The sequence below is a fragment of the Antennarius striatus genome, chromosome 16 (genome assembly GCF_040054535.1).
Source record: "Antennarius striatus isolate MH-2024 chromosome 16, ASM4005453v1, whole genome shotgun sequence".
NCBI classification, from domain to species: Eukaryota; Metazoa; Chordata; class Actinopteri; order Lophiiformes; family Antennariidae; genus Antennarius; species Antennarius striatus.
Window position 1 is genome coordinate 3,732,827 of NC_090791.1, and position 12,978 is coordinate 3,745,804.

The 12,978-nt window shown below is 50.1% G+C and overlaps 1 protein-coding gene across 1 annotated transcript; it reads right to left on the minus strand.

Moving 5' to 3' along the window:
• Window positions 1-1,458: 1,458 nt before the first annotated feature.
• cdk12 (cyclin dependent kinase 12) lies at window positions 1,459-11,933 on the minus strand. The gene is made up of 14 exons (XM_068335941.1): window positions 10,000-11,933; window positions 8,807-9,493; window positions 8,426-8,605; window positions 8,183-8,322; window positions 7,901-8,071; window positions 7,644-7,833; window positions 7,091-7,147; window positions 6,077-6,178; window positions 5,512-5,589; window positions 5,289-5,405; window positions 5,065-5,196; window positions 4,774-4,991; window positions 4,261-4,695; window positions 1,459-2,869 (listed from the first exon to the last, which is right to left on the minus strand). Exons 1-14 carry the CDS (start codon window positions 11,139-11,141, stop codon window positions 2,448-2,450), a joined length of 4,071 nt encoding a protein of 1,356 aa, XP_068192042.1. The 5' UTR covers window positions 11,142-11,933; the 3' UTR covers window positions 1,459-2,447.
• Window positions 11,934-12,978: the final 1,045 nt, after the last annotated feature.

Sequence of the window (12,978 nt, forward strand, 5' to 3'; positions counted from 1 at the left end):
CTTTAATCTCACATCTTCGTCTCAAACTTTACGCAAAAGAAACGGCAGCTCCAATATATATATATATATATATATATATATATATATATATATATATATATATATATATATATATATATATATATATATATATATATATATATATATATATATATATATAAAAATCAATCAGCCCTTTTGCAGACACGTCATTTAAATTCAGTTCATGTTGCGGGAAGATGCGTGACAAGACAGCTGGAGGTTTGATTTCACATCATTTCCCCGGAAGTGTCTACATCCAAGGTTGCCAGGTGTAGGAGGATAAACCTGCGCTGCGGTGGAGCAAAACTGGCGCCAACAGAAGCGCAGGAAATAAAAATCGATCAGTTGTTAAATAGATTGTCATCGACAGATAGACAATCTAAAATCCAAAATGGAGGCTGTCATTTGAATGCCGCCGCTGCACGTCCCCCTTCCATGGTGGTGGTGGTGGGGGTGCACGCTCCAGACTGGCACATTTATGGGCATTCCCCATAAGGTGGCTTCCTGATTGATGGCGCAGCCGCTCTCCTCTCTCTCCTCAGTCTTGATTTATTCGTCTCGTCTCTGTGACTTGGCACTGGCATCGCCCACTACTTCTCCCGTGGAAGAGCCCCTGCGGGGCGCATTCGCTATTATTTGGCGTCCCGATGGGCAAAAGCATCAGACAGGGACGCGCACGTGCACACACACTCACACACACACACAGGTGAACCTCCCACCGCCTCCACTCCTGAAAGGATCCCTCACCCGGAGGGCTCAGCTGCTCGGTGGGCCAAGAGGGGTAAAGCGGCTCTGGCGCGCCTGCAAACAGAGAGAGGTGCGGGTGTGTGTGTGTGTGTGTGTGTGCGCGCACCTCGCAAGGCTACCCCCCCCCCCCTTTTTTTGTGCCAATCTACGGTTTATGATCCTTGTCTGCCTGTCAGGATCTTCATAAAGAGATCAACCTCATTTGGGGAAGGAATCCGCGCGTAAATAAGATGAATGCGTCAAAGCGGCTCCAGACAGCCTATAGGAAACAATTAATTCTGCAAAAAACCCACGATGTTTCACGATGAAAATGACACTTAAAACCACCACGAGTGTCGGGATTTAGAGCCTTTACGTTCAGCAGCTAAAGCAGATGACAGGTCTGGATAGAGGACATGCGCAGATTGCGCCTCAACACTGGAAAATCACATTAAAAGCTTTTAATTTCTGCATTTGTTGACTTGGGTTATAGCGTCACTAATGGGTTTCTTTGTTTGGTGTTTATTTCTAAGGGATTAAAATACATTAAAATGATCAGAAAGCTTAAATAAACACTAAAAAAAAGTTCTGCCTTCCTCTTTCCAGAGGCCCTAAATGTTAGGATTTCTTGCTTTTGGAGCAGCAGCAGCAAATAAATATGAATTTCTACCTTCTTGTGGTCACTTCAGTCAAACATTCACCATCAACTGGTCCTATAACTTCTTCCTTTAATAAACTGAAATGCCAAAAACACATATTACAAAATATTTTTGCTTTCAGACACCATCCCATCTTTTCTCTCTTTTGTTTTACTTCTTCAAAAGCAACAAAAAAACAACCCAAAAACAAAAAAATGGACCGTTATCTTTTTTTTTTTTTAACCTTGTCATATTTTCTTTATATAGAAAATAATACCCCCCCCCCACCCCCGAAAAAAAAAGGAAGCTTTTGTTGAACAATTTTGGCGAGGAGGCAACGGTAGAGTCGACGATTCTCACCGGGGGGAAAAAAATCAGGAAAGCCAGTTTCTTCGAGTGTGTGTGTGTGTGTGTGTGTGTGTGTGTTCCGATGTTTATACTTGACTATAGGAGAAAGCGTGGGCGTTACGGGGCGGCTGAACATCACGTGGCGTCATTCAAATTTCAAGACAGGACAGCCAGCAGCAGTCTCAGATTGTTCCGACACGGAAAAGGAAGCAGGAACCTGAAGCGTTGATGACAGAGAAAAAAACAAAACACGCCATCGGAACGCCGCTTCGCCCACGCCTGGAGGTCATTCACGGGTCACCATGAGGCACAAGGCTGGAGATGAGTGTAGAGAGGGGGAGGGGGGCAGGTAAAGTTTCAGTGCTTTCGCCTCGTATGTACAGGACCTTTAACCACCTCCTCACAGGAACGCCGCCGGGGAAACAGGAAGTGGGCGCCGCAGCAGACGTGACAATCATGATTCAGAACGAAAACATCACAGCTGCTTTAAGCTAGGCTGCGTTCAGCGAACCCCTGGGGGTCAGGTTGACCCCCGGGGTCAGCAGCGAGGACCCGTCTCCTCTTCAAGACATTCATCTTCAAAGTGTTGGATTCCACTGGAGCAAACGGCTCCTGGTCCACCGAGTCGTCATCTGTAGGGGGCCCCTCTTTGCCTCCAGAGATCTGGAACCATCCATCTATAGGTCCATCTCGCCGCGGGGGGGGGGGGGGGTGTCAGCGGGCGGCTCCATGGGAAAAACGGAGGTCCTGATCTTTAGGGAACTGCGCCGCCAACGTCGGAGCAGGGGTCACCAGTCCAGACGTGGCCTCGCCTGTCTCCGGAGGTTTGGGCGGGGAGTCCGCCACCCAGGGCGGAGGGGGCTGTCCCCGAGGAGGAGCGTCCACAGCCGGAGAGGGGTCCTTGCTGCGTAGAGGGCCCCCAGATTCCCCAGAGTCCTGCTGGGAGATGAGCTGGAGCAACGCGGCCGCCACCGCCGGGCTGATGTCCTGGTTGGGTTGGGCTTCAGACCCCGACTGGTGGAAATGTCCCAACAGGAGAGACGAGGGAGGGGGGCCGGGCGGAGATGGGGGTCTCTGCTCGGCAGACGGAGGCACCTGGTTGTCGCCGAGCGGTTTCCTTTTTGAGGCGACAGCATCTGGATGGAACCAAATAAAGAAAAAAAAAACAACAGAAGCGTGAGCAGTGGAGATCTACAAAAATAAAACACTTCACAGGTTGATCTACTGAAAAAACGCTATTTACTATTTTTAACCTGTCGTTACAGGAAGTAAATATGTAAACATTATGGGCCTGACACGGGAGTCAGGTGTCATTCCCTTCTCCACCACCAGAGGGAGACAGAACTCCAGGTGCAGCTCTAGCAAAAGGCGGACAGGCCACGACTGAAGCCGTGGAGCTAACGATGCTAACATAATAGCATGAAAACAATGCAGTACTAGAAATACTTGACAAGGATCTGTTTAGTCAATGGAAAAACGGCCAGTCGTGTTTGTTTTGATGATTAAAAATGTATATAAAAGCATATAAAAAGGTTTTTTTTTTTTTACTAAATGGGTGCACAACTTAAAGAACCTTCTAAAAGTGCTTTTATGTGCTGAAAACAGGTGAAGTTGTATTTGTTTTGACCACCGTGAACAAAAGAGGAAATACAGGAAAGAGGTCAGAAACGTCAAGGAAGGGTTTGAACACAAAAGGGTGACTCGTGTGGGAGACTATAGAGTTTCAGGAAAAGAGTTCTGTCCCCGTTCCAGCATCATCATTTATTTATTCAGCTGGAACGACTGTCCTGGTCAAGAGTGAACAGTTTAAAAAAATTAAAAAAAAAATAGAAAGAAAAACTAAAATGTGTGACAAACCAGGAAAAAAAAACCAAAAATCAAAAGAAACACATGCAGGTGAGGTCTACAGATTTGAAAACATTTATTTTCCACTTGATAATTTATTAGACTTTCTCCATCAAAAGGCTGACATTACAGACTTTAAAAGCAACATCGCTTCCCGCCGGGGAATCCGTCGACTCCTGCTCCGCAAAAAAAATTAAAGAAAAGAAAAGAAAACAAAAAAAAAAGAAGACATGAAATGAGGAAGGAAAAAAAAGCAAGTGAGGTGATGGAAGGATGAAGAGGGAGAGAGGTGGAGGTGGGAATAACAACAGCGTTGTCACGGAAATGAGGAAACACCGGTGCGACACGTCCCTCTGGTTTATTGAGTGCGCCGGTAAAAAGATGTCGACGCGCCCGTCTCCCGTTACCGTGGTCGAAGGTTTGGTGTTTTTGAAGATGTGAAAGCGAAGAAGAGGAGGATGAGGATGTCTGAGGAATGTCAGGGACGATAAAGGGGGGGAGGGTGGGGGGGCTGCCTGACGGATCGTCTGCTTGAATTCATCACAAATTAATCTGAGTGAAAGAACTCGGAGCGTCAGAACTCAGCGTCTGTTTGCTCTCTGCCCCGCCCTCCACTGATCTCCATCTGAGCCTGGTTCCCCTGTTGCCCTACCCCCCCCCTAGAAACTAAACCCGGACTTGCCCTTGCGATCGGCAGCGGAGGCGGACGACTCGCGCGTCAGCGCCTCCTCTGATTGGACGCCGTTGCTCTCGTCGCCCTGCTCCTCGGCCTGAGGTTTGATGATGTGTCCCAGAAACAGAGCCAGCAGGTTGGTCTGGTCCTCCTGGCTGAGCGGGGGCTCCGGGGGGGCCGGCGACACGTCCTGGGGTTCGGGAGGGGGAGGCTGCTGCTGCTCAGGGGGCTGGGACCTTGCGGCGGACGTGGTCTGGTCCTCTTGCGCCCCCTGGTGGTCGGAGGTCTCGCTGAGGGTGGACAGCGATTGGCCGAGAGTCTCCTGGTTGGACAGGTTGAGGAGCTGCGCCACCTGGGGGAGACTGAGGTCCGTTTGCCCCTGGAGGAGCTTCAGCAGCACTGCCAGCTCCGTCTGGTTCAGCTGCTCCGTGGCGGCGCCTAACCCTGAACACACACAGGCCCCCGTTCAAACACCCCGTGCATAACCAGTTCCTCACGTCGGTGTGTTTCCGCGGCCGTTACCTGGCAGCTCCCGCTCCGAGTTGGTGGAGGACGGCGGTTTCCCCGGCGGAGGGGGCGGGGCTCCGGCGGGGCTGTTCTGGGGTCGGCTGTTCTCCCCGGCGGAGCTCCCCGACGCGTCCTTACGCGGCGCTTTTGGCGCGTCTTCGGTCACGCCGCTCTGACGCGCCCGCCGCCTCTTCTTGCTCCACAGCTCGTGGCAGTCCTGGTGGTGAGGAAGACTGGGGTGGGGGGGTGACATCATCAAACCACCAATAAAACAACAACAATAACTGAAGACGGGCGGCTACTGACTCTGGCGGCGGCATCTTGCTGGGCTCGATGTCGCACAGGAAGTTGCTGTTGAGCGCCTGTTCAGAGGTGCAGCGCCGCGCTGGGTCAAGGGTCAGCATTCGGTCCAGCAGGTCCAGAGCAGTGGCAGGTAAACTGAAGTGGGGGAGAGGGGGGGGGTAGGACATTTTGATCAGCTGTAGGAACAAAAGTTTCGAGGACGGTCTGAACGCGGTGGGGCGACGTACAAGGCGAACTCCTCCCTCAGGCGCCGGCGGTACTGCTTCTTGGGCTTCATGGTGTTGAAGAGGGGCAGCTTGATGACGTCGGGCCAGACGGCGGGGCAGGGGCTCCCGCAGAGGCGGCTGAAGGGAACCAAGAGACGGTAGACGTGACACACGGGAACAGGAGAGGTGTGTGTGTGTGTGTGCGTGCGTGCGTGTGTGACGTCACAACGTTAGGGCGACCTACCTGATGAGCTCCAACTGGAGAAGCTCTTGATTGGCCTGGAAGATGGGCTTCTTAGTGAAGAGCTCTCCCAGAATGCACCTGGACCACAACAGAGAATGAGTGGAGGCGGGTGTGTATGTGTCGGTGCTGAATGCTAATGCGTCTGTGCTACACACACACACGACGACACACTTTCGGTTTTTTGCCAAATTTCTGCTACCGAGACGAAGAATCCGACCCCGTTCTGAGTCTGACAGCGAATCGCTTTACGTTGACTAATCGACCCACATTATGAGGCGAGCTGCTCCGCCCTCAACACGTGTAAGCCTGCACCTCATTTAAACATCCTTTACTTCCTGTTTGGAGCCCCTGAACGCATCGTTTTTCATTTATAGTCACGGGATTGTTCCAATATGTTACCAGAAGGCTGGGAAAAAAGGTGGAATCATCGAATATCTTTGTTTTACTTATCTGGTGTTAACTCCCCCTCCCCCCCACACACACCCAATGAAACTTTTAAGTTCAGCTTTATTGAACAATTTTTTTTTCTTACAGAATCGATTGTGAAAGATGTCGTCCTACTCACCCGCAGCTCCACACGTCGATGGCTGGAGAGTATCTCTCCTCCCCCAGCAGCAGCTCAGGAGGCCGGTACCACAGTGTGATGACTTTATTAGTGTACGGCCGACTGGGGGGGGGGGGGGGGGGGGGTTTGAAAGAGGAAGCAGGAGTCAGAATATTGAGCATCTATACCTCCCTGACCAACACAGAAACATTTCAGCTTTCAATGGTGAGAGGATCTCTGGAGCACAGCAGCGTGAGGCACCGCCATCTAGTGGACAGACTGTGTAGAGCAGGATCTGCACTCATGGTGGGGTGTGTGTGTGTGTGTGCACAGGGTCACAGTCCGACTTGGTACACTTTGGACAGTCAACATTAACCACGTTTTGAAACAAACAAGTGGTCCGACGTGGCAGTGAGTGCACCATTAACCCCTTCAGTGGTGGATTATATCCAGCAAGACATCAGTTAATATGGGATTTATCGTATTCTATAATAACGTTGATCAGATGAGGGGCAGAACGTCTTTGGTCAGAATATTTGATAACGGCTGCAGAGAGCCCAACAATGCCCCACATATGGAGGCTACAATCCTCCAGACGTTGGCCTGTTACCCATTTCCTGTCACCTCTAAAGCTGTTCTGACAATTAAAAAACAAAACATCAGAAGGAATAACATTAGTTAAATTACAAAAATGATATACTTTACCTAAGAAACCAGCCAGCGCTGCTACAACGCCTAATATTTTATTTCATGAAGGCCCTCACTGAAGTTTTCAATATTTATATCTGTTATCAAACAGACTGTGGGTGTGCTACCGCCACCTGCTGGCAGAGGAGTTACATTACATCATATGCAGGATAAAAACTTTTCTTGTTTTTTTGATGATTTAATATGATCAGTGTCCAAACTGAAATGTTTTAAATGAGCAGTGTGTAGACAGGCGATGCAGCAATCAGGTAATCAATACGTTTAAATGACAAGAGACAAGCCATACATCCAAGACAAACAACATGTGGGTTAAGGATGTTATCTTACCTTTCCTCTGAATTGTAAAGCCGAGCTAAACCAAAGTCAGCCAGTTTGATCTGACCTCTGGACAAAGAAGAGATAAAATGAACCCAAAGATTAGGAGCATCACTTAAAAACACGAGAAGACATGAAAGGAAGAAATGGCCGCAGATTAACCTGAATAAGATTTAAATCCAGTAGTCTCCCAAGGATAGGCGGATTATTCTGAATTACTAGAATTTATACCTGATCAAATTCCACATTTTCAGCTGATCTCATTAGGATATTCCTGTATTGTTTGCAGACTGGTTACCAATAATACGGAATAACCATCTGTGAGAATTGTGACTCTTGCATTTGACTAACTTGGTAGCAAAGTCTTGAGCTCAAAAATAAAGAAAAACATTCCAATTACCACAACTAGCTTTGGACTGCTCTTTTGATCCAGAGTTTTAAGTTCAGGCTACGCAACTACATTTAAAACCAGGTCTGATTCTATCCCTGTAACACACTAGGGATTGTCTGAATGAACGGATTCGACTAGTTTCGTTCCAGCTCTCTCTTCTCCGCCGTTCCTCACCTGTTGTTGAGCAGTATGTTGGAGCATTTGATGTCTCTGTGCAGGAAGTTGTTCTTGTGGCAGTAGTCCAGGCCCTCCATCAGCTGGCGCATGAAGCTGCGGATGTGTTCGTGGGAAAACTGGACCAGGCCCGACTCGAGGAGGCCCATCAGGTCGTGATCCATGTACTCAAACACCAGGTAGAAGGCACCTGAAGGGACACACTCGCTGTAACACCGGTCACATTCCAATCCGTATGCTAACCACCCGCCTCCTACCTTTGTCCTTTTTAAAGTCGAGCGCGTCCTGCTTGTCGGTGACGATCTCCTTCATGTTGACAACGCTGCGGTGTTTCAGCTGCCTCAGAATCTTGATCTCTCTGATGGCCGTGATGGGAAAACCTTCCTTTTCATTGTCCAAACGCACTTTCTTTAGCGCCACCAGCTCACCTTGGAATTTAAAAACGACATTTATTGAAGCAGCCAAAGTAAAAGCTGTCCCGACACAGAATCCCAATGTAACACGCGTGTGAATCCTGGACGGGATGGGGGTTCCCTTACCCGTGTCTTTGTCCTTGGCCTTGTACACCTGGCCGTAGGTTCCTTCTCCTATGATTCCGATGATATCGAATTTATCCACGCACCGCTTGCCCCAGTCGCTCTGTGTGTGTTTGCGCTCGCCGTACCGGGGGCAGCAAATCCTGAAACCCAATTAAAAATAAAAAACACAACAACTTCAGATTCATGTGGGACTGAAAGAGAAGGACAGGAAGTGGGGGGGGGGGGTAATGAAAAGAAACCGACTTTGGTCTCTTCTTTAGGGCTGGTTGGGGCAGCGATGGCGGTTGTGGGATGAAAGGCTGCGGGGGGGATGAGTCCACTCCCGCCAAGGTGGGCGGCAGAGGAAGGTCGATAAGTGACGGCCGGTTGCGGTTTTCCTTCTCTTTCCTAGACGGCCTCTGAGGGGGGGTGGACTTCTTTGGACTGGAGTAAGAATACATTAAAAGAAGGACAAGATTTGTAGAAAATTCTCGACAAAGAGAAAAAAAACAGGAAAGAAATCTGAAGCCTAAAGAAGGATTTGTGAAACTACAGAATGTGAATCTAAATTTCCAAAACTTTTTTTAAAAAAAAACTACATTTCCCACAATGCAGTGAAGCGATCCAGGTAACATGTATCATCACCTGTCCTGAGCGTTTCCCAGCAGCGCGGGCGGTAAAGGCAGGGGGGGCAGGGTGGACGTCTTGTGGAGCGGCGTCAGGCGGGCGGGGCTGCGAGTCGTCACCGGCGCCGGCGACTTGGCCTGCGATGCGTTCGAGGGCGTGGGAGGCCGGATGTCCGCCTCTGCTACCTGCGGGGGCAGCGGTGGAACCTGGGAGGCCGACACGGGCGGCATGGGAGGAGATGGCTGAGGGGGGGGTGGCGTCGGAGTGGAGGTGGAGGTGGAAGGGAGGGGCGCAGGAGCCTGATCCTCGCCACTGGGGGCGTCCTGGGGTAACAGTGCGGGCGGCGGGGGAGGAGCTTCTGCCGTTGCCGCCGAGTCTCTTTCGGGCTGCGGGGGCTCAGCTTTAGCGTTCCGTAAGGCGGCTCCCGCTTTGCGCGTCACCGGGGGGGTGGTGGCGCCGCTGCTGGCCCGGGCAGCCGCCTCGGCGGCCTGACGCTCCTTCTTCCTACGGGTCAGCTCCGCCCCCAGGCTGGAGTTCAGAGGCAGGCGGGTAGAGGGCGGCGAGCGGCTGGCCGGCCGGTTGCCGTGGGAGCCGCCCCCTGCCGTGCTGGAGGACGCGTGCCTCTTGTTACGGGACCGAGAGGAGGAGCGGCGAGAGGAGGAGGAGTAGTGGAGGGGGGAGCGACTCCTGGAACGGCCTGAGCGCCTGAAAGAAAAGACAAACAGATCGGTTTAGGGTCCCAAACGACGCCACAAACGTCTCCTTCCTCCTCCTGAAACCATACAGATAAACAACAACAACAACAACAACATGACTACTGGTCACATCAACAGAAACAAAACCACGTGGGCCGTCCGATTGTGAATCCATCAGTTTAATCCCGTCGCCGTTTCCGTAAAGGAAGACAGACGGGATTTTCTGATGCTCCAAGATGCGGCGTGTTTATCGACTTCATTCCAGATTTACTACGCAGTTTTTTCAAAAAATAAAGAGTACTGCCACTGATTTTTCAAAAAGATAGGTATATGAAATATATCTACAGGGTTAGATGGAGGCAACTGATTTGCTGTGGCGACCCCTGAAGGGGAAAATCCGAAAGGTAAAGAAGAGATCGACTGTAAACCTAACGGATGCACAAAGATCACAACTTATTCCATTTGGAACAGGGGTACTTGGGGTGTTCCACCCTTCCCAGGGCGGGGGCCACTCACCGGGACATGGGGCTGGTGCTGGACGACCTGCGGTTCCCGTAGGGGCTGACGGAGCGCCTCCTGGAGTAGGGGCTGCTGTCGCGCTCGTAGCTGGAGGACCTGTGCCTGCTGCCGTAGGGGCTGTCCGAGCGCTGCCTGCTCCGTCGGGACACGTCCCCGTAGGGGCTGGGACTCTGCTGGGCCCCCCTCCTCCTGGAGTACCCGTCGTCGCCCTGAGGGCCGTACCCGCTGCCCTGCGGGCTCTCGCTGCCGGCCCCTCGTCTGGGGCTGGGCGAGAGGGCGGCGCCCTTCCTGCGGGGGCTACCCCGGGTGGAAGGCTTGCCCCTGGGGCTGGACTTGTGGCTCTTGGAGGACTTCCGGTGACTCCTCTCCGTCCGACTCCTTTGGGAGGAACCGTGGGCGCCGTCGCCCCGGCTTTCCCTCTTGTCTTTGCGAGACTTCCCCGATCGGCCGCTCTCTTTGCTGCGAGACGACGATGTGGAGGACGTGGTGCTCCCCACGCTGGCCGCCAGCTGCACCTGGGAGGAGGACAGGACCAGATCCCCACGTTTGAAGTCCGCCTCTGGATGGAGCTGACGTTTGGAGGAGACCGCCTTCTCCTTGGTCTTTCCTGGAGTTCCCTTCTCGCGATCTTTGCTCGTCTTCTTCTTGTACCCACGCTCCCCATTCCCAGAATCCCTTACTTTGTTGGAGTCCTTGGGCTTCTTCCGGGAGTGCCTGTGGCCCCTGTCCTCCTCTTCTACCTCCACATCTCTGTCCTCATCGTCCCTGTCGTAGTCTGGGGAGGCTTCCATCAACCGATCCACACCCCCCCTCTCAGATGGCCTGGAGGACGGGGGGTCAGAGAAAGTGTCCGAGTCCGAGCTGACGTCATCGTACTCCACCAGAGGCTTCACGGTGTGGACACCAGGTGGCGCCATACCGGCGAGGGTAAAATATTCGGATGCCGCCGCCGAGGATTCGCGATTATATTTAGTTGATTTGTGTCTTTTGCGTTTCGAAGACGACGACATCGTAGATTTTATCTGCAGGCTGCTCGCCTGGTCTGCCGCGGAGGAGTGACTCTGGGTCTGGTGTGGAACACCGACGATGGTAGCTTCCGACTTCCTCTTGGTCCCATGGCGTCGGTCCGACCCAGGCATCACTCACAGCGGTGTCGGTACCTCCTGGACTTCGGTGATCCAGGTCCAGGCAACTCATTCACAGGAAAATCACTCCCCCCCCAAAAAAGTGTTACCAAGCAACAACAAAAAAACAAACAAACAAAAAACAGGGCACGAAAAAGAGAAGACCAAATAAACACAGCAGGCCGCTCACGTCCAGAGTCCTCCTCAATGCCGATTCATTCCATGGAGATCGATGATATCGTTCGTCCACAAGCAGGAAAAAAACGCCCAAATGGTTTCCAGTGCCGTGAAGAACGAAACGGGGTTCTGAACGCTCACTGCCTGGAGGAGATCCCGGCCCAACATCGGACTTTTTTTGTGCCGCCGTCTCCCGTCTCAATTTAAGCTAGCAGCGCTAAGCTAATGCCCGGTTAGCTAGCGAGCCGACTCGGTAAAAATGAAGAAAAGTCCTTCAGTGAAAGGTGTCCTTGTCCGGTGCCAAGTTAAATAAATGTGTTTTTATTCCACAAGATTACGGTGTTAAGCTTTCGGAAACAAGCGAATGCCTTCACTGAGAGACGCTCGTTTCTCGAACAACATGAAAACTTGACCCGGTTGGTACTGTTTACATATCCCCCTTTTAATGTAAGTTTTATCCCCTATAAATTCAATATTGATTAGAAATCATAGTATTTTCGTGTGCAGTAGATGTTCCAGTTTATTATAAATGGCTCTGGGAATCAACCAGGCCTATATTTAGGGCGATGCTAGTGGATTTCGTATCATCCACAGCCCTATCTTAAGGAGACTACAAACGCCATTGTGGCTCCTGTGACTAGCAACTTCTGCGCATAAGGGAACGAACCGGAAACCGGAAAACTGTCAATCGTGGGCGTATCTTAGCAACGACCAATCACGAAGAAGAACCCGCCCACTGCATTTGTGATTGGAAAACCTGAGACGTAAAGTGTTCAGAGAACTCTGCACCAAAACATCTGTTGTCGGTAGCAGTGAAACATCAGGTAGAAATGGTTCCTAAAACTACAACTTTAGTGTGTCGGGAAATTGTAGACTTACTAAATTTAACAGAGGGCGATGAAGAAAAATCGATTTTGGTAATATGTTGTGTACAACCGCTCTTCAGCGCCATGTTTTTAATGTGCAAAATTATTAACGTATTTCATTTAACGGCTAAAGCACAACATGAACTCATCAATAGATTTTTTTTTCATGGGTTCTGCTGTTCTAATTTGGAGTTTGTTTTTCAAGATCGTCTCTCTTTCGAAACTTATCTCTGTATATAAGATAAGATAACCTTTATTTGTCCCACAGTGGAGAAATTTGCACGAATGCGGCAGCAGAGAGGGGTTCAATTCATTCATACCTCAGCCAAAGATACATACATACAGATAATACATATAAACAATTTAAAGTCACCAATGTGCAATTTATGACCTATTTCCCCACATTTTTATCGTCAAATGACCCCACATCAAATAAGGTAATTATAGTAGATAGCCCAAAGACAAATAATACGTTGTCAATGGAGTGTAGGACAGGTTGTGATCTACCGATGCATACCCCGAGATCAAAGCAGTCTTGCTCTGTGTAATTATAATAATATTTTGGGGAACTTAAATTGTATTCATAAATATTTTAATATCTCAAACTATTGAAAAGCTTCCATGTAATAAATATGGATTAGTTGAATAAGAAAATAGTCAAAAGGCTCGCTTTATGCAATGGATTTATCGACTTCGTGTTGGTTATAAGGACAAACGTGTATATAACTTCTAAATGTGCAGTTCGATTTATTAGAATAACAATGGTCCTCAATGTCAGCTGATCCTCGTTATTATTTTAAACTATTATC

Excerpts from the sequence above, each read along its gene's own strand:
- cdk12 (XM_068335941.1), bottom strand. The coding sequence starts at position 11,141 with ATGCCTGGGTCGGACCGACGCCATGGGACCAAGAGGAAGTCGGAAGCT. Across the intron at positions 7,148-7,643 it reads AACATACTGCTCAACAACAG|AGGTCAGATCAAACTGGCTG; the intron begins GTGAGGAACGGC and ends TTCTTTGTCCAG. Across the intron at positions 5,406-5,511 it reads CTCCAGTTGGAGCTCATCAG|CCGCCTCTGCGGGAGCCCCT; the intron begins GTAGGTCGCCCT and ends GGTTCCCTTCAG.